Genomic DNA, 25,535 nt, shown 5'->3' on the forward strand with positions numbered 1-25,535 from the left:
TACTGAGTCTAAGGAGTCTTAGAAAAAAGAAGGCATAGAATATGAAAGTCATGACTATGAACCTGTTTGGGTTTTTGGTGGGTTTTGTTTTGTTTTGTTTTGTTTTTGCCAGACGTGGGGCTTGAAGCCTGAGCACTGTCCCTGGCTTCTCTTTTTTGCTCAAGGTTGGCACTTTGCCAGCTTGAGCTACAGCACCACTTGTGGCTTTTTCTATATATATGGTGCTGAGGAATCTAACCTAGGGCTTCATGTATATGAGGCAAGCACTCTTGCCACTAGGCCATATTCCCAGCTATGAACCTGTTTTTAAATCTGCATAGAACATTCCCTACCAGCTGATACAATTCAAGGTCAAGGGAGACTGAATGTGCTAAGAAAATGTTAGATGACTGCTCAATAAAATTAATTTTTATACACAGATTTGGAGAGTGATTCACAAATGCATGGGATAACATATCAGAATTTATTTTGGACTCAAATTGATTCCCAAAAGTTAAGCATTTACTTACAGCAAACCAAATTCACCAAAATATAACTTCATTATAAAAGTAAAGTCAATGTTAACAGAACATCAACAGATGGGGTAAGTATTAACATTGGGCCTATATTAGCCTGTTTCTTTTGATGTTGAGGAATGTAAGTTACTGACAAAGAAAAGTCTGAGGCAAGCAGCCAACAACAAACAAGAATCCTAAGAATACAAATCTCTTAAATTTAGGGCAAAACAGGAATTTGAATAGCAGGCCCTGTCATACAAGCCAGCAACCCTCACTGCAAGATGTGGATAGCCCATGTGCAGGCGATGAACTGAAGTGAGACGTGGGGATTTAGACACCTGAGTTCAGGACGGTACCCTGGCAGCCAGGAAGTAGCAGGGGAACACTGTCAAAAGCCACAGCTGATGTTTCAAGGAAGTTGGCAGGCTTGGTTAGCTTGCTGCAGCAGCACCTGGGTCACTTTTGTTAAACAAGAATGTAGGTAAGCAAAGGTTTGAGGAACCCAGCTTTGGGAGCAGCTGTGGCCACAGACAGAGACTGCAGCAGCCCTGCTGCTTCAAGCCATCACTGTCACCTGTGACTTCATTTCCTTGGGCACAAACGCCATCTGGAACTATCCCAAAGAAGTTCATGGCCAGTGTCCACAAATTATACTAAGAATTTTTTTTTAAGATGTGTACCAAAACTCACAGTTTCCAGCGACTTTAGATTCTGCATAGTGGCATTTTATAATCTTGGACATTTGAGGCAACAAGCACAGAGTAGGCAACCAAATAGGAGAAAAGTGTGACTGCTGTTAGACAATTAATACAAATATTATTCTATTTTGTGTTTTGAATATTCTTAACTGTTGCAATAGGATATGATGTACAGTCACATCTTTCCTCATGTGTAAAAAAAATCCACCATTAAAATCTTATTGGTAACTTTATATTTTTCTTAAAGATCAGCCCCCTCGTGAGCCTAAGCTGATGGTCCCCCAAACCCTACCTCTATATTCTCCTGTGTGCATGCCATACCCATTAGGAGGTCCAATTCCTCTATCATTCCAATGAAGAGAGACTTCTCTCCTGTTTCATAGATAAACAGTGCAAAAGAAGTAGGCTGTGAATGTTTGGAGCTCACAGTGAAATGAACATGACCCTCAGTTGTTTAGCTTATATTAATTACAGCATTTGGCCACTCATACTGCGACATGGGTGAGAGGCTGAAACGAAGTATGCGCGTGAGGCATGTTTTATGTAGATGCTCAGACAGTTGGGCCATATTTGTGTGTCATCATCATTGTTTCACAATGCATCCGCCATTAGGATAGACTTCATTATTCTCTCTGACCACTTTCTATGTGACTTGGAGATGGTTGGCATTGACTCTAGAAGGTTTTTCTTTCTAACAAAGAGGTGACAGGGCCCAGGGTTCCTATATCTTGATATGGACCATTTTTGGTGCTATTTAGAGATATTTAGGTAGAGATAAAGTCACAACCTCTTTCTTCTGACTTTCTTAACTGTCTGAATTCAGAGCTTAGAACCACAAGTTGGTCCCGTGTATCTAAACCCTGTCTTCTGTAGATTAAGGACTGAAAGGTGGGAGTCTTCACCTCAGTTCTGGCTTGGTTCAAAACTTTTATTCATACAACAGTCACCACTCCATTCCTGTCCCAGAACTTCAAAGCAGTAAGCAAACTCCACTGCATAATGGTGACCATGATGGTGATTGTGACAACAGACACTTAATCGAACACATTAGTGGAACACATTGCAAGTAGGAAATTACAATACATTTATATTAACTATGTACTCTTCTCTGTCAGGATGTAACTGCAGGAGTTCTTCTTCAGAATCTTGTTGATCTTATCCTTTGCTATAAGCATGATAATATGTGTTAAAGGAGGGATGATCATCAAGATAGAGATTTCCCAAATATGGGCTCATAGAATGAAATGAGATCAGTGAATCGGGAGAAAATGAAACCCTTCAGTCAAGATATAATTGAGATAGCAAATCCTTACCGTTTGAAGCTGTAGGTGAGCAGGACGTATAATTGTACTGTTTTAGACTTTGCGGCTATTGAAATCTCTCCAATGACTTTTTTTTCAGTTCTTTAGTAGGAGGCTCCCTCCCAGTGATTTTTTTTCCTCTGATATTTAGTTTGAAAATAGGAAGAAAAAAACAAAAAGGACAAGCACCTGAATGCTGGCTCCCCAGTAACTTAATCTCATGATGGCAAAGTTTACTGGGGGAAAAAAAAGTTGAGAACAATTACTTTAGGCCTTAATCTTTAACTAATTAAAACTGTGAAAGTATCACTGCAATGCAAGTAAATGCATCATCTGTTAGTTCTTCTGATTTATTCTCCACATCACGCTCTGCTTTGTCATATTCATTTTCTTATCACTTTTCAGACATCTCAACACACATTTCTCTTAAAAACTACTCTCATTTCCTCTAAACACATTCCTCCGTTTGCCTGTCCTAGACATCATGAATAAATTGTGTATGTATGAAGATGTCACTGTGTATAGAGGAATGATGTGAATCAGAATACATTAAACTGACACTGTCAGTCTTCTTTCAACACCAACCTCACAAGCATAAATTTCCTTTGTTGTTTTTTTTTCTTGAGAAAAGAAATTGCTACCCCCAAAGCATTCTCAACTGTTTATGACCAGTTTTCTGGGGTCATAGTCCAAATAAGTGTCAAACTTAAGAAATGAGAAACAGTTTCATACTTAGCACAGTTTCAAGAGTAAAGTACTTTTTTCTAAAATAACTAGAGTGAGATGGGTTTAACCCCAGAAGTACCACATGAGCAGAGCCACAGAGAGAGCAGAGGGCTTTTCGAAAAGAAATCTTATTAAGTTAATCTTATATGGCACTGGCTTTCGTTATATAATTAGGGTCAATTTTCCTAGATTAGAAACCACCCTTAAATTTAATGAAAATTTACTGAATGGATGTTTTATATAAAACTTCTTGAAATATCATTTTCAAAGTAAACATTAATAATACTGAAAATAGAATCATAATTCAAATATGCTTTTAAAATAGAATTTTTAAACACTCTTTAGAGACTTAGAGACTTAGAGCCAGGCCCTGGTGGCTCATGCCTGTAATCCTATCTACTTAGGAGAGTGAGATCTGAGGATCACAGTTCAAAGCCAACTAAGACAGGATATAAGGCTCTTATCTCTGATTAAGCACACACACACACACACACACACACACACACACACACACAAATATTTAACAACCGTCCATGAATTAATATTTTGTTTCTTTATATTTAACTAACAAGTAATCTCTTTTTGAGAAAGCCAGAAGCCAGTGTTTCTTGCCTTTTAGCTATTTAGGAAGCTGAGATCCAGAAGTCCAAGGTTCAAAGCCAACCAGGGCATAAAAGTCCTCGAGAGTCCATCTTCAAAATAACCAGCAAAAGGACAGATCGGAGTTATGGCCTAAGTGGCAACACATGGGCTTAGCACAATTAAGGTCCTGAATTCAAACCTGAGTACTGCTGAAAGGAAAAGAAGATCAGAGTATGGTGCTTGCTGAGCTTTATGCTTCGATAGCCTTCACTCTTCACAGACAGCAGGCCTATGCCTGAAGGAAAAGCAGCCTGCTTTCTGCCATTGCTTGTGGCATGAGATGAAAGATGGGAGGTTATTTTTTTTAACATGGATTCATATTGACTGATGATTTGAAACCACCTAAGTGAACTGATAAACAAGAGACTTCTTATAAATCTGACAGAAGGATTCACAAAACTTCAAGTTTATAGAATTACTGCCTTAGCTTTGGATTCCAATACTTACAGGAAATATTAAAGATGAAGTATTTAGTTTCCAGGAAATACTATGCAGGAGATTTAGTATTTAGTTTAGTTTGGGGATTTTTTTTCTCTGTTACTCAGGGTGATCTTGAACTTCTGAGCTTAAACTATTCTCCTGCCTCAGTTTCTCAAATAGTTGGGACTACAGGTGCATGCCATGCCATTGTGATCAGCTTACTAAACTGCCACACACACACACACACACACACACACACACACACACACACACACACACACACACACACACACAGTGGCTGCCTAGGTAATTAAGCTCTTCAGTGGAGAGACAGGAACCAAAGCTATAAGCTTACTTTTCAGAGATTTTTCTGCACACAGAGCTTTTAATGGAATTTCTCCTTTCCCATTCCTACATGTTTCTTCTTTTTCAGCAGATTGAGGCCTGGGAAACAAAGGAAGCAAGCAAAAGGTGTTTGGGGTGGATGAGCTAAAGAACTTTGGGTTGACCGATTTCAGTTTCCAAGATTTGCCTACTAGAAGGGAGTCCCGTGACTTTTAAGTTTTATCTTTTATTAAACATTAAAACAAATTCATATACAGCTAAAGATTATAATCACAAGATTATACTCACAAATGTTAGATGTGAAGCCATTAGTGTTAGAAATGTACCTATTTAGCATGCCTGTTGACTAAAATATAGGAAGCTGTATTTCTAGAGAGTATATTTGGAGAAGAGATATTGAAATTCATAAATCATCTGGGTGACAGTGGAAATCACTATGCATAATTCATTGGAGGAACATTTGCCTTTGTCTTAATTTAAATCATCATTTCCAAAAATGCAGGTCATCACAAGTTCCACAATTATTCATTTGAATTGCAATCTATATTTCCTTTTACAGAGCTGTAGAAATGATTTAAAAGCAGCTGTCATAGAAGTTAACCTTTGTTGTATATCTTGTTATTGAACTGTTATGTCAGATATTTGTACCCCCAAAATTTCTCTTCAACATAGTTTTTCATAAACTAAATAATAAAATGAAAAGTGAAATAATTTATATCACTTTGACATTTATGAATCACTGTGGCTGATGCTTTTAAAGCAATATGAGCTGGTGCTGGTGGCTCACACCTGTAGTCCCATCTTCTTGGGAAACTGAGATCTGAGGATCACAATTTGAAAACAGCCTGGGCATAAACATCTGTGAGACTCCTATCTCTGATTAACCACTAAAATGCCAGAAGCAGAGGTATGGTTCAAGGGGTAGAACACCAACCTTGAATGAAAAAGTCAAGTGAGAATGTGAGGCTCTGAGTTCAAGTTTCAGTACCAGAACACACACAAAACAAACAACAAAAATATGCAGTGACAGGCTGTAACTTTAGCCCATGTGAAATCCTTCAATAAGTTCATCCAGTCAGTCATTTCTGGTTGCTTTGCCTGAAAATGGCTCTATAGCTACATTAGCAAATATATTGACATCAAATTTCAGCATAACTACAACACAAGTTAATGTTTATGTTAGTTGCATTTTTGTTTCAAATAATGGAATAGAAAAATAAAAGAGAACCAAGGATGAGTATGAAAATAAAGACTAAAATAAGTATTAAAAAAGAAAAGAGGGGGCTGGGAATATGGCCTAGTGGCAAGAGTGCTTGCCTCCTATACAAGAAGCCCTGGGTTCAATTCCCCAGCACCACATTACAGAAAATGGCCAAAAGTGGCGCTGTGGCTCAAGTGGCAGAGTGCTAGCCTTGAGCAAAAAGAAGCCAGGGACAGTGCTCAGGCCCTGAGTTCAAACCCCAGGACTGGCCAAAAAAAAAAGAAAAGAAAAAAGGGATAGGGCGCTGGTGGCTCATGCCTGTAATCCTAGCTACTCAGGAAGCTGAGATCACAGGATCATGGTTCAAAGCTAGCAAGGGCAGCAAAGGCTGTAAGACTCTTTTCTCCAATTAACCCCCAGACAACCAGGAATGGCACTGTGGCTCAAAGTGCCATTAAGGCACTAGCCTTAAGCAAAAGAGCTCAGGGACAGCACTCAGGCCCCTGATTCAAGCTCCACAACTGACCAAAAAAAAAAAAAAAAGGAAAAAAATAACAAAGGTTTGATTATTGCCTTAAAACCACATGGCTGAAATGTTACACTGATTTTTTTTCCAGTACTTTTATTGATAACATTATGTGCAAAAACTTTGGCCATTGAAGACACCTAGAACATGGTTTTCGCACCCAGGTCCCCTTGGAGTTTGACAATCACAGCTCACCCTGTCTTGAGAAGTGGACAACAATCTGTGACTATTGTTATTATTTCTTTATTGCTTTATCATCTTTATAGGAATCCTTAAAATATATAGATTAGCCTTGTCTGTATTTTTAACTTCTAAATAAATGAAATCATATTATGTGAAATTTTGGCTAGTTATTAGGTTTTAGAATTATCCATGTGTTGTGTTTACCTAGAATGTGTTTTTAAGGTATTACATTGTGTGAATGTCAATCATCTATTGGTTCCGTCCAATGACATTGAGTGTTTTGGTTAATTCTAGGCTTATCTGGGACATTAATCATGGTATTTAGATAGTGTCTCATCCACTCTGCACTGGATATATTCCAGTATACCTTGCTTAGGATTCCAAGGTCTCAGAATGTGATCTTTTATCTTTATTAAGAAAAGACATTATTAAGTCAATTATTTTTCTCTTTTCACTTTTAAGTTACTTTATATACACACAAAAACATCTCACATCTCTCTGTGTCTTCTTACACACACACACACAAATACACGCACACACACACGCATGTATGCAATCTTATCCAGTATATTTTATTATTTTCAGTGGGACAATTAACCTATGTAACCCAATTTATGTACCCAAAACCTGACTTAGCATCTTTAAATGTCTTTTCATAAGCTATGCAAATACATTTTTTAGTTCTGTTTGGTTTTATTACCTTATTTTAGGTTGATTGATGGGCAATCCATCCTATGTACTTCTTTGCACATGTTGCCTCCACGGATCACAGTACGCTTCACTTCTCACAGATATCCTTGCTAGTGATTCTCATCCTTAAAACAGTCTAAGAATTATCTCTTTAAGTCGTATCCATTCCATTCCTAAACAATCACAGTTAGGCAGGCCCCATAAACTTTAAAGCAAGAATATATTTACCACCACACATGTTGCTGACATTTTAGCCAAAACAAATAGGCATATAGGTCAATAACAACAGGTATAAACTATAAGCCATGGGTACCAATGTGTGCTTAGTGAGTATTGGCTCTACTCAAAGGATGAGTGACAGTATGTAAAGTATGTATTACAGTATGTATCAAGTATGTAGAAAATACATATATTGATAGTATGTAAAGTGTGAACTACATTTCTCATGCTGTTCTGTATTGGAGGTTTCTCCTTTTCTTTTGGGAATTTGGAGGATCGTTACGAGCAGGGACCAATCATACTTTTACTGCAAACCTGCATCATTAGTGCCAAGGAGCCTTCATTGAATATTGTTTTAATTAGGTGTGAAGAGAATCTATATTGAGGAGACTTGTGAAACAAATCAATTTCCTATTACTTTGCAGCTTTTAACACTGGGAAGTTCATGAACAATGAATTTATTTCACTCATCCTGTGGGAATACCTCTACCGAATTTTTCAACAAATCCTGGGATAACAGCTTTGCTTACCAATCCCCCAGCATTGTGGATACGGTCATCCTGCCTTCCTTGATTGGAGTTATCTGCTTCACAGGGCTGCTTGGCAACCTCCTCATTGTATTTACTATAATAAGGTAAGACTTTGTTTTCCTTTTTGTTCCATCATTTAAGAACACATCCTAAGGTCTAAAGAATCAAATGAGTCTTTTCCACCCCAGGATTTTGCTTAATGAATTCTGGCTTTGTGAAAGATTTGCTAATAATAACCCAAGAATATTCTTACAGATATTTTCATTATTATTGAGTGAGATTGGAATCAATTTGGGGGGAAGGTGGGGGAGGAATGATGGATGGGTGATACTGGCCAAAATGCATTATACTCTTTAATTGTGGAATTAGAAGCCCTTTGAACAACTACTTGAGGATAATAAAAATAAAATAATACCTCAGTTGTAAATCACAAAATGGTAAGATGTAAGCCAAGGTTTATTGCTGATCAGTGAGTTTTCAAAGCAGTGATTCTCAATCTTAGCCACATTTCAGAATCATCTGGAGAGATTTGGGGGGAAAATATATGATAATGTGATTTCATCTCAGAACCATTAATTCCATCTTTCAATGTAAGATTCCCACCAGGGCTAAAATTCCAATGCAGTTTTTTTTATTTCCCCTTCAGTAAGATTTATTCAAGATGGCCTGTTTGGGATGGTGAAGGAACTCCTTTTTTACTCACTTGGGACAACCTGAAATTCTGGTTGATCATTTTGAAGATTCTGGGAGCACCGGTAATGAGCTGTGCTCTTCCCAGTAGCCCATAACCACACAGAGAGACACCCGCCCGCAAGACCTCCTACCTCTTTGCCATATCCCTCTCCTGTTCTAGAGCACCACTCTTTTTTCCCAAGAACTGCAATTTTTAATTTGAGACATAGGAAAGATTTTCTAGGAACATGACAAAAGAGACTTCACATTAGTGCACATACTCCCCATTGCTACATAATACTATTGCTTTCTTTTTTGTAGTTTCTTAAATTTAAAATGACTGAATAAAGGGATTGCTATTTAGCAGGTCCATTTATCTGCCCAGTACCTCTTGATCACAGTCACTCCTTCCTTCATTCACCCCAATCCCATCTACCCCTTATCCCCAGACTCATTTCATGTTTATCACTTTATTACATATGTACATTGAGAATTCTGACCATATTCGTCCCCAGTTCCATCTTTCTGTTCTTCTACTTCCCTAACCAAGTGTCCACCTTTCGAACTTATTTAAGCTTCCTGATAATTATTTTGTTAAACTTTCTGGTAACAGTTCTTAAAGTTTACTCCCTGGAGTTTCACTCCTGCTTACAATATATGTTAACCAACTTAATCATGCCTCTGGGTGCTTACACAGGAAGTTCTGATTTCAGATTTAAGTTCTACTGGTTGTAATAAATGTCAGATGTTAAATTTTTGTCATGATCTATGATCATATTTATAACTGTCCTTTTAAAGATGTTTACCTATATTTATATGTCATAAAAATGCCTAGTATTTGCTTTCCATATTATATTAATGCAAAACTGCATATTACACTAAAACACACAGTTATGGACTCATTTCAACCAACACATCCAGAATCTCAGAATCAAGAAGTGGTAGATGTAGCAAATAGGCATAAATCCTATGATTCTGAATTCCAGGCTGTTTTGATGATAAACAAATTATCAAAATTAGAAAGATGGCTGTCATTTGCTTTCCTTGGTGGATAGAAGAATCTTCTCAAGACCAATTAAGAGCCTGAGCAGCCCTCAAAATAGTAACATAGATTAACCATCACTGAGAAAGCTCAGGTGGCTTCTCATCAGCCAGCCCTCTTCCAAACTGTTACTGCCAGTGTCTTTGCAGTTAGGTAGAATGGAGCAATGATTCTCATATCAAGCACTTCAACTTTTAAAGTGCTAGAAGCAATTCAACTCAGTAGGTATTATTTAAATACATATTGCATGCCTAGTACTGTCCAAGGGGTTATGGAAATACCAAAGAAGAAATCACAGCAACATCTGACTCCAAAACTTCATAATCTAAGGATAAGAGTCACACTTATAAATTTAGAATTAAAACCATAAATAAGGCCATGGCGCATTTTAGGGGTAGATCATTTGCCTTGCAAGTACAAAGCTCTGGATTTGATTCTCAATGTCACACCAAAAAAAAAAACTGACAAAAATAGTTTGGCTGAGTATGGTGGTACAAAAATATAATCCTAATACTTGGGAGGCTAAGGGCAAGGAAAAGCTGAGCTGCATAGTGAGACCACATCTCAAACTTAACAAATTAACAAAAAAAATTAACAAAAGATATTGCTTAAAGTATAACTCCCAAGAAAGAAAATCAAAGTAATCCAACAGTCCTAGGAATCTTCAAGAAAGCAACAGTGCTGAGTAAAACACACACTGTTTGCAGTTCACCTCTATTTGCCGGCTACACTTGTCTACTTCTTCCATCTTTCTTCCCTCTTGTAGCTGAAGGAAAAGCAGAGTGTTTCACAGAGTTCAGGAGTCCTGGATATCTGCTGGGACCTAAGGTAGCCACACTTGGCCATCTGGTGGGACCTATAACCCTGAGCTTGTAGGAAGGAGCTGGGGCAGTGGAAAGGATGCAACCTCTACTGGGACATCAAGAGCAGAGCAGAGAAATACCCATCACCACCTGTTCCTCCTGCTCTGAAATGTCCCACCAGAGCCTCCCATGGGCCAAACTAGTCAGCAGCCAATGACAAAAGAACCCAGGAGCAAAGCTTTCAAAAAGGGTGGAATGGATTTGGTGAATGGCCAACATAGTAGCCTGCATGTGTGATGGCATATTTGTCATATTTAATCCAAACACATATGTGTATCTGACTATAGGAGGTAATCATAATAGAATAAAATAGAAATTGAATAGAAAATGATAAAAAAATAGAGAATATTTCTAAACATCAGTCATATTAAGTACATAATCATGTGTTCACTTGACATACTAGTCTTTCATACTTCCTAAACAAATGTTTAAATAAATTTTGGAATCAGGCTAAATGCACATTCAATATTCTTTTTTAAGGAAATAGTATAAGTATTTTCATATGTGACTGTTCTTCTAAACTATGATTTTTAACAGCTGTATCATATCATGTTAGAATACCATAATTTATTTTATCATTGCTCATATTAGTGAGCATTAGATATGGCTATTAACAATATGAAAAACATATTTTTCAATGTTTCCTTTTTAGTGTTTGGATCATATGAGACATATATCTAATGAAGTTAGACAATAGAAAACCTAAAGATAAATTAAATCTGAAAATGAATAGAGGTGGAATAACTAGAACTTTTATCATCTCTACTACGTTATTTTCACTTTCTGTACTGTCACACTCAATAAAGCTATCGAAAATATAACACATTGTTTATATTGCTTCAGATTTTCTATTTGTGCTATGAAAAATGTTATCTAGAAATGTTTGTATTTAATTTCTTGTGAAAAATTAGAATCTCACTATACAACCTAACTGGCCTAATACTGAGGATCCTTCTGCCTCAACCACCCAAGTGCTGAGATTTCAGGGGTGAATCACCATAACAGCTCTTTATTCTTTTTGATTGCCAGTTAATGATCTGTACTGTCCTCAACCATAAAATTGCTATAACTATGTCTAGAGGAAGAAAAGGCCCTGGAGGAATTCAATTCTTGCAATTAGGGCATAAGCAAACACTTCAAGATTATCTCCAACTTCATATTCAAGTGACATATTCATAGGCCAAGGTTCGTAAGTTTTATTAGCATGAAACTCTATGTGACTCCTTGTAACTAACCCTGTCCCTTCCCATTTTCCATCACCTTCCCCCAGGGGCTTGGACAAGGCAAATAATTAGAGACCAAGTATAGTCACTTCACTGTTCTTTGGTTGACGTGATCTTTTCCTCAAATCTCTTCTCCCTCTTGGCCATTTTGATGATAGTCACCAACCTACTCAGACAGAAAACCAACCTGTGTTACTAACGGTATCAACAATGAACAGAGCACAGTTCCTGAGTAAGAACTCTATGCCAATAATTCCCCACACAGAACATGTTGCCAAGACCTGGGCAAAGAAACTATGGCCTCTAACAGTCTGCTTTTCATGATGACTTGACAAACTTAGAAGGGAAGTCTAGAAGCAGTTTACAAATTGCAGCCAATGAATGATGGAGACTTAGCTTCTGAGCACAGAATAGTAAGCCCTAAACTAAACCAGAAATTGTGACATAATCTTAGACTTATTCTTACATGTTTTCCAGAGTCTTATTTGTTCTCAGTTCACATGCCTCCTCTATCAAGAAGCCTGCCTTGTGCTTGTCTCTAGCTTTGTCTCATCAAGTTGGAATATAATTGTTCAATTTAATATGTCTAGACTACAAGTTTTTTCATGGCAGTTTGTAGACCCATTAGCCCAGAGCACAGTATTATGCCTGCGATATATACACATATACATATACATATATATATATATAATCAGAGCTCAATGATATCTTTGTCTAATTAATGAACAGCATCTCCCAGATAGAGCTATCAAGTATTATTGAAAGCTGGTTTTTAACCTTAAATTTCTGCCTCAGAAAAATAAAAGTACAGTGAGATGCTGTAACCCTAGCTATTGGGGAGGCTGAGACCTGAGGATTTGCAGTTCAAAGCCAGCCAGATCAGAAAAGTCCGTGAGACTTCAACTAACCACCAAAAGTCAGAAGTGCAACTGTGGCTCAAGCAGTAGAGTAACAGACTTGAGCGAAAAAGCCAAGTAGAGCACAAGTAGAGCCTTCAGTTCAAACCCCAGTACTGGCGCGCGCGCGCGCGCGCGCGCGCGTGCGCACACACACACACACACACACACACACACACACACACAGCAGCAGCAGCAGCAGCAGCAGCAGCAGCAACAGCAAGACAGTGTGACAATCATTTCTCTGCCTTACCAGCAGGGGGCATGAGATGATTATCAGTGCCATCTAAAGTTCACTTTTTTTTTTTTAGGTTAATACTACTTTATTAAACTTACAATTTATTTTACAAATGTATAACATGCTCTTGACAACAATGAATACAGTTCACTGAAACAAGCTATACTTCACACAGCTCTATAGACGTGTGAAGAAAGCTAAAACAAGGCATAAAGTTCACTCCTTTCACATTCCTCTCTGGACCACCTGGATTTCAAAGTCTTTATTGGTCTTGACTATTGAATTTTATTTTCCTGGAATATTTATATTCATAATTAATTATAACAATGGCCTCAGCTCTGATGGGAAAAATGCATTGCCCAATGGAAAGCATTTTTTTATTGTTTGATTGTTTTGAGTAAAGACTATTTATTGTTCGGTTGTTTGGAGTTTTGAGTAAAGACTAAGCTTTTTGCTTATGTGAACTTACAGTTGGTATAATTTATGCCCAAATTTAGTGGCTTAAAACAATAAAAATGTATTGTCACATACTTTCCAAGTGTCAGATTCCAGGGGAAACCTAAGTGTCTGGTCCTGCCTCAGGATCTATCTCTCTCTCATAAAGCTTCAGTGTTTTCCTGTGCGGTTCCATCATCTAAAGGTATGTGTTGGATTAGATGATCTAAGCTCTCATTCCTAGAAAAGCAAGGCTGGTTGGTGGTTAGCAGGCGCTTCAATTCCTTCCCTTGCAGAATGTTTCAGAGTACTTGAATATCTGGCACAATGTGGCAGTCTCCATTAACAGACCAGTATCCAAGGCCAACTGTGCTTTTGTGTCCTAATTTGAAATGCCTCCTACTGTTGTTTCTGCCATACTTTAATCATTAAGGGGCCATTTATTAAGTCCAACACTCAGAGACAGCAAATTTGATTCTACTGAAAAAATAGCAAAGAATTTGTGTGAGCCCGTAAACTTTTTCAAACCACCACAGTTAATTCTCATATAAAAAATTAACGTGTTTAAGTGTACTCAAGACTAGGCAAGCCTAAGTGCATCTTTGTCTGTTTTCCCTTTAATTTAAATTCATCAAGGCAATTACAATTTTGGAAAGATGTTTGGGGAAATATGTCAGTGGCTTTTTTTCCTGTGATCCTAACTACTCAGTAGGCTGAGAGCTAAAGATGGCAGTTCAAAGCCAGCCTGGGAAAGAAACTGTAAGACTCATAACTCCAAGGAACCAACAAAAAGCTAGAAGTGGAAATGTGTAAGTGGTAGAGCTCCAACTTTGGGCAAAAAAATAAAAATGAAGGGATAGCACACAGGCCCTGAGTTCAGACCCTAGGACCAGCATGCAAAATAATTTGTAAAGATGGCATATGTTGAAGAAGGTGCACACTTCCAATGCTAATCCTTAACCTGCCTTCCTTCCTTTCTTTCAGGTCCAAGAGAAAAACAATCCCTGACATTTATATCTGCAACCTGGCGGTGGCTGATTTGGTCCACATCATCGGGATGCCTTTCCTTATCCACCAGTGGGCTCGAGGGGGAGAGTGGGTGTTCGGGGGGCCTCTCTGCACCATCATCACGTCCCTGGATACCTGCAACCAGTTTGCCTGCAGCGCCATCATGACTGTAATGAGTGTGGATAGGTAAGTGACAACATTTGAACGTCTCTTTATGCAGGGCAGAGCCACCAAGTTCATTCCAATGAAGCCATGGTTGTATCGGTTTATAAGAGCAAAGTTCTTTTGTTTAACTAGAGGGCTGATTCTTTAGGAGCCTTTTTTTTTTCAACATTCACAGGGGTCTATATTTTTTTAATGTGAAATGTAAAACACTAAACTCTCTACTTTCTTTTTTTTTTTTGGCCAGTCCTGGGGCTTGGACTCTGGGCCTAAGCACTGTCCCTGGCTTCTTTTTTGCTCAAGGCTAGCACTCTGCCACTTGAGCCACAGCGCCACTTCTGGCCATTTTCTGTATATGTGGTGCTGGGGAATCGAACCCAGGGCCTCATGTATATGAGGCAGGCACTCTTGCCACTAGGCCATATCCCCAGCCCTCTACTTTCTTAATCTTTCTTTTTGGTCTGAGTTTTATTTGCAGTTTGACTGCAAGATAAAAATTCACAAAATCATAAAATATTAGAAACCAAAATGGATGAATGTTGTGAATGAATGAACAACTTGATGAATGAATGAATGAATGAACGAATGAATGTCTTGAAGGATATGTTGAATTTCCCTTCACTTATCAGGACTTCTTCCCCAAGTGGGCCCTTGGATATAAGAAAGTAACAGAAGATCTTCAGATGGTTTAAACAAAGGAATATAGGCCATTCACTCTGACAAAATGACCAGTGATGATGTGACACCCCAGTTTTCCATTTCTTGTTGACCCTGACTCTAGCTGTAAAATGCTGTCCGCTTAGTCCTGACCACAGCTGAAGAATATCCCCACCCCTAGAGATCTTTGAGCCACCACCTGCATATGGTTCTCACCTACATAAAGCCATCCCCACTAGAGGTCGCTGCAGCTCTCAGTCCTCCCAGAACAGGGCAGTCGCTGGCCAGCCAAGCAGAATTCCGAGTCACCTTCAACCATGCCTCTGTGGATTTTCTTGACTCCAAGGTCATTACAATGGGAAATTTTCACATATTGTTCTCTCCTGCTTTTCTGTAAAAGAATTCTCAAAATACAGAATATGCCATATTTTAAAATTAATGTATTGTGTAGAATTTTGGTCCCTTCTACCTTCAGGTCACGAGGTAAGCAGTTTGGCCTGGTCATGTGCTCCTCACCATGCCTTACAACAGCCACCGCCCCCCTTAATGGGACCAATCAATAATGGACCAACCCTTCAAAAACCAGAAGCCAAAACAAATGTTTTCACTTTCCAAGTTGTTTATTTGGGTTTTTTTTCTTTTCTTTTCTTTTTTAACTCATTCAAATATTTATTAAGTATATACCATCTGCACATTCCTGTCAAGATTAGGAAAATACATAGGTTAATTTTTAAGATGGTACTGTCTCTCAAGGATTTTACAATCTAAAGATAGTGACAAGCAGTTTAACATAAACTGTAGGAAAGAAATTACAAGTAAATATTTGCTCCTGAGAAAAATTACCTTTATGTTATATTGTAAATTGGCAATTAGAAAACACTGTTATTATATGACATAGCCCCACTGTTAATCATTTTATTTACTTATTTATTTGTCAATTTAATGTACAGAGAGGTTACAGCTTCATGTTAGGCCTTGGGTACATTTCTTGCACTGTTTGTTACCTCCTTCCTCATTCCCCCCTCCCCCTTTCCCTCTCCCCTCCTGAGTTGTTCAGTTGGTTTACACCAAATGGTTTCACAAGTGTTGCTTTTGAAGTCATTTGTCTTTTTATCCTTTGTCTCTCAATTTTTATATTCCCTTTCACTTCCCTAGTTCTAATATCAGTATATACAGTATCCAGTGTATTCAGATGAGATATAGTGATAGCGCAAGTACAACCACAGGAAGGGATACAAGAGGGTCATCAACAAAAGAAGCTACGGTTTCACATGGCGTGTTGAAAGTAATTACAACAGTGATATAACACTAGTTTAAGTGAAATGAACTCCAGGTTTTTTTTTTTTTCTTTTTGCTGGTCCTGGGGCTTGAACTCAGGGCATAGATGTTTCCCTGAGATTTTTTTTTTTCTCTAGGATAGCACTCTACCAGTTGAGCCACAGGTCCACTTCTGGCTCTTTTGGTGATTTACTGGGGAGAAGAGTCTCCCGTTTTTTTCCTGCTGGAACTGACTTCAAACCATAATCCTCAGATCTTAGCCTCCTGATTATAAGCATGAGCCACTGGCACCCAGCTTGGGTAATTTTTATAGTAATCAAAAACTGAATTCAAGGGAAAACTGAATTCAGCCTGTGTAGTAGGCAGGGCCAGGTAGAGAAAGCCCTTAGGGGTTATGGTAAGGATTCTAAAATGTTTACCTGAAAAGCATGCAAAGCCACTGAAGGGTTTTTTCCCTGGGGAGAACTGTGATCAGGGAAGATGCATTCATTGTTAACATGGCCCCATAGTTCTTTAATTTCAGTCAGAAGGGTGACTGGGCTGCAGGAAAAGCACTGTCTCATCTAGTTCCTCAGCAGAAAAAGGCTCTGTCCAAGGCATGGGTGATGCACACACGTCCCATGCATAAAAAGACGGGCTGAAACTTCTCCCTGCATGCCAAAGGATTCCCTAAATGAGTGGAAAATTTCCTGATCCTCGCAAAACACAAAAAGACCAAGAGAATAGAGATTTAAAAAAAAAAAATTACAAGCCTTCATTAGTAGCTCTTCAAACACTTGGAAAAACTGTGACCAACCAAACCATTCTATTTTACATTTCTTTAATTACTACAAATACTGTCTTCAACTACACACCCCAACCACCCATTCCAGCAAAACTGTTTTCTCAGACAGCCTTCTTTCTGAATTGCAGCTATCCAGTTTCATTCTTCAGCTTTCAGTTAGCTCTTTAAAGAAAAAAATATCATCTTTGATTTGCTGAAGGGCCAACTATATCTGTTATGTCACGATTTCAATGTTGATTGATGGATATTCTTTTTTTTTTTTCTTCTGGCTCCATAAGGAAAAAAAAAAGAAAGAAAAAAGAACACCCCCCCCCCACACACACACACTGAAATTAACCCATTTCCCCTCTAGTCTCTAACCTCTAGGCCAAATTCCCTGAGGAATCTGTGTTGTCTATACCAGTCACATTGTTCATCTTCCCTGAGACTTCAGTGAGCCTGGGGGCCATGATGTAAAGCCAGAGTCCTGCTGGGGGACTTCCCTATCAGCTCCTATTCCTTCTTCCTTCCTGCCTCTATGTCACTAAAAACTGCCAAGGATGATACTCACCAGACACTATGTTGAAAATGAACTATACAACTTATGCAGGAGATGGCTCAGGAGGAAAAAAATTTGGGAGAAAACCAGGGAAGGAGTGACACTGTTCCAAGAGGAATATACTCATTACCTGACTTGTGTAACTGTAACCCCTCTGTACATCACCTTTGCAATTAAAATGGAAAAGAAAAATGAAAAGTTGGCAGTGCAGAATTGTACCATGCTCCGGGTGCTTGGGGAATCGGCAGCTGTCTCGATGAGTGGTTTATTCAGTCTTGCAAGGTTGAGTTGTTGTCTCTGTGGGCATCAGCAAGCTCTTAAAAAATATAACTTTCTATTGCCATGATAGAGGTGTGCTTCGGGGAGGATAATAATACTAATAATTTACTCTTGTCATGAACCTTTCATCCTAGGAGCTCAGTGCTTTTATTGATTGTTCGCAAGCCCTTCTTAACTGGCTTTGCAGGTACTTGGCTCTCGTCCAGCCATTTAGACTGACAAGTTGGAGAACAAGGTACAAGACCATACGCATCAATTTGGTCCTTTGGGCAGCTTCCTTTCTGCTGGCGTTGCCTGTCTGGGTCTACTCAAAAGTCATCAAATTTAAAGACGGCGTTGAGAGTTGTGCTTTTGATTTAACATCCCCTGATGATGTACTCTGGTAAGTTGTGGGGGAAAAAAAACATAAGAAAAATAGAGTTGAATTAAGTTGTGAAGTACTTCATCCTTCCTGTCAACACATGAGCAGCCTCGAAGAGGGTCCTTGGGGATTTTCTGCTCGCCAATCTTCCTGCTTAGATTTTTACTAACGCAATCCAGGTGATGGTATGATTTGAAGGATAGGATGACCTTGAGAAAAGATCTTGAATTTAATCATGCAACCTCAGTGTGCACAAAGAGATTTGAATATGGATGGAAAGACCCACGGCAGCCAGATATGGCAGGGTTGCAGAAAGGAAGGAAGGAGAATTATTTCCAAAAAGAGGCAGAGAGATAACCAGACTTAAAGTGTAGCACTATGTAATTGTAGTTGGCCTGAATTGTGATCCTCATAAAGTCCTAACCCACAAGTGTACTTGTGAGACCTTATTTGGGAAGAAGGTCTTTACGGATGTCATCAAGCTAGGTTACAGACATATTAGGCCAGCGTGGGCCCTGAGTTCACAGGCTATTGTCCTGATGATGTATTTATGAGCCAAGGAACACTAAGGATTGACAAGAACAACAAGAAATGGGGTGGGGGGGGGAGTTATAAGTCTTCTAAATATCTCAAGGAACTGGGTTTGGCTTTCCATAGAACATTATGTCTGCATGAGTCAGCCACTCATTAGCAGACATGTCATTCCTTACTGTAAATGGAGCTGTGTATGCCCCCCACCCAACCCTTATACAACCCTGCTCTGACTGTGGGAGCCGTCACAGCCGCTGTCACTATTTTAGGGCAGCTGGTACATCCTCTTTCATTCGGCCGCATTAGCAACTTTTCTCTGTATAGTCCTAGCCATGAGCTCTGAGCTTTGAGCATTCTCTTCAGCTTCTGAAAATATTCTTGGTAACTAGAGTAAGGGAAAAGATCAAAACTATGTCTTTGTTCTAAATATTAAAATATTCTGGATTCCACCTAAGATGGTTGTCACATCAAGAGAAACATTATAAGAGGAAAGTTTATCATGGAAATGAAAAAACACAGGAATTAAATCCTTTTCCCTCTTCCTTTCTTTCTGTCCTTTCAACTCTAGAGATTGGTGTCAGGGCCATTGCTCATGCTGGGAAAGAACTTCAGGACTGTACTACATACAGTCCCAGCCCTGAGACAGCAAACCAGAAGTTGTGGTTTACAGAGATAGGAAAGACTTCTGTCCTATGTCTAACTAAAATAAACTGGAGCTTTTCATTTTATTTTCACCGGTTAAAATTTTTGCCCTTATACTCCCCTTTCTTTACATTCTTTTTAAATACTAATGGAATTCTCCAGTTATTTGGTACTTGGCATATTACTTGGTGCTATGTTAGATTTATCATTTGGCCATTTTTCCTCTCTTTGTTGATATCTGTAACTTGGTTTATTTTTTTTCTCAAATGCATCCTATTTTTAATAACTTGCTCCTTAGGCTTGACTTCAGCTATTTAAAAGGCAACAAATAACAAAAATCCAGATATGCTCTTGTTGAAAAATAAAACAAACTCACCTTATCTCATCTCCAGTCTTCTAAGAAATAAATATTGAAATTAGCATACACTTTCTCTGCTATGTGTTACTACTTTGTAATTGGAAACATATTGACAAATACAATAAAATTAGTAAAGATGTACTTCAAAAAAAGAGTTATGAGTCTTCTTCAAGACCAAAAAGAACCAACCCTTCCAACAACTTCAATAACCCTAACTACTCAGGATGCTGAGGTCTGAGGATTACAGTTCAAAGCAAGCCCAGGCAGGAAAGACTGTGAGCCTCTTATCTCCAATTAACCACCAGAAAACCAGAAATGGTGCTGTGGCTCAAAGTGGTAGAGCACTAGCCCTGAGAAAAAAAGAGTGCCCAAGCCCTGAAGTCCAAGCCCCATAACAAACAAAGAAAAGGCAAGGAAAAGAAGCAAGTACCACAATTCTTATATTCAAACTTGTAAAAGAAAAAAGGAAATTTTTTTCTAATTAAAATGTGGAACATAGCATCAGAATCTATGGCTACCATTTCTGAGCTCTCCTAAGCTAGATACTTCTTATTAGTATTACTCAAGTCAGCCTGGCAGAGTGCTTGCCCCCCTCTCTCACTTGACAATAAATTTATTAAGCTCTACATGAGTACATGACTTAGTTTGAGCTGCCTAACAATGTGCCACAGACCGATTAATTCCTGAACAGCAGAAATTCATTTCCCACTCTTCTGGAGGCTGAAAGTCCATGATCAAGATCAGTTTCTAGAGAAGGCTCTTTTGTAGATTGTAGACTGCCAACTTCTCCTTTTATCTTTATGTGGTGAGGGAGAATGAGACAGAAAGCAAACTCTAGTTAGCGCCTCTTCCTCTAAGAGTACTATTTCTACTCATTACATCTCGAAGTCTTCACCCTCTAACACTGGAGTATTTAGGATTTCCACAGGCAAATTTGACAGGAATGCATTTAGTCCAGAATCACACAACATGGATAAGATTGATTGTTAATTTGAACAGAAACCATCAGCCAACTGAAATGTGAAGTGATCATCAGCAGGGTTGATAGATTATCAAGGGGCCCAAGCTACCTGGAAAGGAAAATACATTTATATACTCAGTCTCAGGTCATCCATTTATAGCAATAGTTGCTCTTATTCTATTTTTCTTCTTTTTTTTTTTCCTTTGCCAGTGCTGGGGCTTGGACTCAGGGCCTGAGCACTGTCCCTGGCTTCTTTTTTTCAAGGCTAACACTTTACCACTTGAGCCACAGTGCCACTTGTGGCTTTTTCTATATAGATGTGGTGCTGGGGAATCGAACCCAGGGTTTCATGTATATGAGGCAAGTACTCTACCACTAGGCCATATTCCCAGCCGTTTTCATTGATTGTCAAAGGACATCCTGAGGATGCAAGCTCTGTCATTCCTCCTAGGCCCAAATTGTTGAGATCACTTGAGACTGACTTGCTGCACATAGCGCCCCCTGGTTCCAGGCGGTTTCTCTGACACACTCTCTCATTCAAACTCTGGGCCTGGCTCCTTTCACCAAAGCCAGAGCCCTTCTAGAAAAGATAATACCTGACAACTGCACAGGAATGGGGCTGGCATACCTGACAATCTGGAATCCAACTACTTCTCTTGGAGCCAATGCAGCCTGTGTCACATTCAAGAGGGGCAGACTTAGACAAGACACTTAGCCCTGCTGTGCTTTGGCTGTTTTCGTTCACGTAAGAACAGACAGGCATTGTACTAATGGGATTGCACAGATTCCATGGGCTAATTCAAAGCACTTAGACCAGTACCTACCTTATAATAAATGCTACATTATTGTTGTTGTTATTATTACAACACAAGAGATAATGATGATAATAAGTAGTCTCTGTTTATCAATCAAGGTAGTTGAGTGATTAGAGAAGAGACAAGCATCATTGTCAATGGATAATGGAAAATAGGATTTTTCTACAAAGAAGATTGCAAGGCTTTTCTGCAAGGACTTTCATTCTTTGCCCTGAAAACTCAAGGCTCATAATTAGTGAACAATACATGCCTATACATGTTGCAAGTAATATAACAATGGTGTCCTCTCTCTGTGTGTCTCTGTGTGTGTGTGTCTGTGTATGTGTATCTCTTTTTCTCTTATTTCACAGGTATACCCTTTATTTGACAATAACAACTTTCTTTTTGCCTTTACCCTTAATTTTGATGTGTTATATTTTAATTTTATGTTATACTTGGGAGATGTATCAACAGAATAAGGATGCCAGATGGTAAGTATATGCCTTATTTTGCTTTACTTGTTAAAAGAACAATTCAGACATCTCCAAACATCTACAACAGAAACTTAGTTATAAATAATTTGAAAAATAAAGAAGACATTATTATATGTCTAAAGAAGTCATGGTCTGAAAATATGATATTCTAAAAAGAGGTATTTGAGGATCTTTCAGTGATAAACGCTAGAATCATTAATGTAGTTATTTTGTAAAATATAATCATAACTCAAACTTCCATATATAATATATAGTTAAGCCAGGTGCTGAGCATCTCATGCCTATAATCCTAGTTACTCAAGAGGCCAAGATCTGGAGGATCACATAGCTCAAGGCCAGCCTGGATGGAAAAGTTCACTAGACTCTATCTGTAAAACCATCCGCAAAAAGCAGCACTGGAGATTTGACTCAAGTAGTAGAGCACCAGCCTCGGTAGCATAAAGCCCTGAGCTCAAATCTCAGTTCTACAAAAAAAAAAGAATGATTTACAGTTTACATTGATAATGTTAATTCTTTTAGTTTTCCATTTTGCAGAGTTCTATGCATTGGTATATATCTCAGATGTAAGGATTTCATTCATATTTAATTAGAAGCAAAGGGTCTCATTCAGAGTAGAGGAAGATTAATTAGGAATTAATAACACTGGACTTATTTAATGAAAATAAACTTTGGAAGGACCTTTAAAAGTACATGGCTTTCAAATGCCATAAATAAGTCTAAGTTATATTCAACTTGAAGTTGTGCATACCAAGATATTCAAATGAATATTTCAATAATTATGTAAAATGTTAAACAAAAATTCTTATTAAACTGGATTCTTTGAGCAGATTTGTGTGTTTCTTCCAGAAAGAAAAGATCCCTGGATTTCCATGCACATTAAATATAGCACTGGGGACTTATTTAAGTATATATGAATATTTTAACCCATTCATCAACATTTGTGGCAAAAAAGTTTAAAGTCTATTGGTTCACAACTTTGTTAACTTACTTAAATTTTTGGAGCTCTTGCATTATTAAAAGGTAATCTATTCAAAAGGAAAAAGGAAAATAGTCAAATTTATAGAAAAAAACACGTTTTCTAAATGTATCACTTGATAGTTGGTGGGAAGGATAAAATAGAATCATATGGAAATTAAGATAAAAGTAGCTGGAAAGAATGTTTGAGTTCTCATAAAGCCATTAGGCAAATCAAATAATTTTACTCCTAATACTTTTCTCAGAAATTCTACCAGTGTTTTAGTAAACAAAGTTTACACGCTACACTTAGGCATCAAAAGTAAAAAGGTAAAGACTGTCTGTGCATACTCTACCAAATTTAGATTTGTGATCTTAAAATAATCTTTAATTCCCAGACTTTAAAAATATTATAAGACTTATTTATCTGCTTCCCAGAGAAATTTTTATTAAAACCCAAGAATGACATGATGTGATAAAATTTAGGAATTTAATAATATTCTGTATGAATAATTTTTAAATTACAGAAAAGCAAAGTTAGTATAAAGAATCTCACATACCCTTCTCCCATTTCTCCATCATTCACATCTTACATTATTACATTATATTCATTAAAGAAAATAACCATCATGTATTACTATTAACACAGCTCCACCTTTTCACTAGTGTCACTACTTGCCATCTTTCTAGTCCAAGATTCAATGCAGGGTAACATGTTGCATTTAATGATCACGTTTCTCCAATCTCCTCAGTCTGTGACAGTGCCTTCTTTTCGTGTTTTGTGTGGCCTTGGTAGTCTTAAGGTAGAATTGGCCTCATTCCATATTTCCCTGATACAGTTTTTATATTTAGTCTGTAGTTAGGTGTTTGAGGGTGGGAGACAACTTCTCATCATAAATATCAGGTATCACATAATGATTATGTAACATTAGCCTTAATCACATGCTTAAGGCAGTGTAGCAGGTTGCTTGGCTGTGAAATTAGTATTTACCTCTTTCTCTATTCTTAGGAGTAAATATGGCCCAACCTCATCAAGGAGTAATTGGGAAACTAATCTCTAGCTCCTGGAATAGGCAGTGTCAACATATCTATAAATAATGTTATTTAAGCAAATATTTACATTCATAGGTGCTCAACTACACTTACATCAAAAGCTGGGTTATAATTCGATACTATTAATCTTCTTTCTCAAAAATAATTCAGCTTTGGCACTTTGAGACATTTATTACAGGAATGAAAAGGTGTCTTTTCCCAGTACTCTGTGGTTGGAATATAAAAGTGGGCTTCAGATTTCACTGCAAAGCCATTATGGACTGTTGTAGAATAAATAAATAAATATATATATATTGAGGAGGGTGATGGAACCGAGTGACATGACTCAAGATGCATTGTGTTCATAAACTCATTTGTTAAATGGTGATTCCTTTGTGCCACTATTTCGGGAGAGATTAAAAATATGATTTAAAAAAATTTAATTAGAAATATATACTTCCAAGCCAATATGAGCTGTTGAAAGTTCTAGGAAATCCATGCCCTGTGATTTCTGTGTAATAAGTTCAAGCTCTTCTGTCTCGCCAATGCAGTTACAACCCCAGCATTCCAAAGCAGAGAGTGATGAAGCTGACAAAGATGGTGCTGGTGCTGGTGGCAGTCTTCGTCATCAGTGCTGCGCCCTACCACGTGCTTCAGCTGGTGAACTTGCAGATGCAGCAGCCCACAGTGGCCTTCTACGTCAGCTATTGCCTCTCCATCTGTCTCAGCTATGCCAGCAGCAGCGCTAACCCTTTTCTCTACATCCTGTTGAGTGGAAATTTCCGGAAACGTCTTCCTCAAGTACAGAGAGTGGCTGAGAAGAAATCAACAATATGGAAAACATCCTGAAATCAAGCTTGTAGAAAAGCATATGAATCCCCGGGTCTTTAACTGGGGGCTCCTCTATGATAGCGATAGTATTGCAAGGACAGGTGAAAATGCTGTGCTTGTTGTGTGTTTGTGATTCGCCATATGGTAAGGCAGTGTCATCCTTCAAATGCAACGAATTTGCTATGCTAAGACCTCAGCGAGGTAAGAAACGTTGGTCTGTATCCAGTAGGAGATGGGAAAGTCTAAGGGGTCTGTGGCTGAGAGTATTATTTCACATGTTCACTAATGGAACATTGGTAGAAATGCTCATTATGGTAAAGCACTTGCCTGGAATGTGTGAACGCATGAGTTCAAGCCTCAGCTGTTCAAGGGCAAAAAAGAAAAAAGGACCATCACCTCCACAGTCACTAAGGAATCTGTCCTTGCCCTCCACACTGGGGCTTCACTTTTACAGTGCCCTGAAGGTTCTGGGGAGGGGACCACCTCACAATGGAATCTAAAATTTGGCCATTTATCTCTATAGA

General features: G+C 38.3%; 1 protein-coding gene across 1 annotated transcript; it reads left to right on the forward strand.

The window, feature by feature from the left end:
* The first annotated feature begins 7,900 nt into the window (after positions 1-7,900).
* Mchr2 (melanin concentrating hormone receptor 2) lies at positions 7,901-25,043 on the forward strand. The gene is given in 6 exon segments (XM_048354524.1): positions 7,901-8,082; positions 14,332-14,541; positions 18,241-18,435; positions 22,072-22,191; positions 24,732-24,997; positions 25,000-25,043. Coding segments are annotated over 6 exon segments (1,017 nt in total).
* The last annotated feature ends 492 nt before the right edge of the window (positions 25,044-25,535 follow it).

Source organism: Perognathus longimembris, chromosome 9 (assembly GCF_023159225.1).
Source record: "Perognathus longimembris pacificus isolate PPM17 chromosome 9, ASM2315922v1, whole genome shotgun sequence".
Taxonomy (NCBI): Eukaryota; Metazoa; Chordata; class Mammalia; order Rodentia; family Heteromyidae; genus Perognathus; species Perognathus longimembris.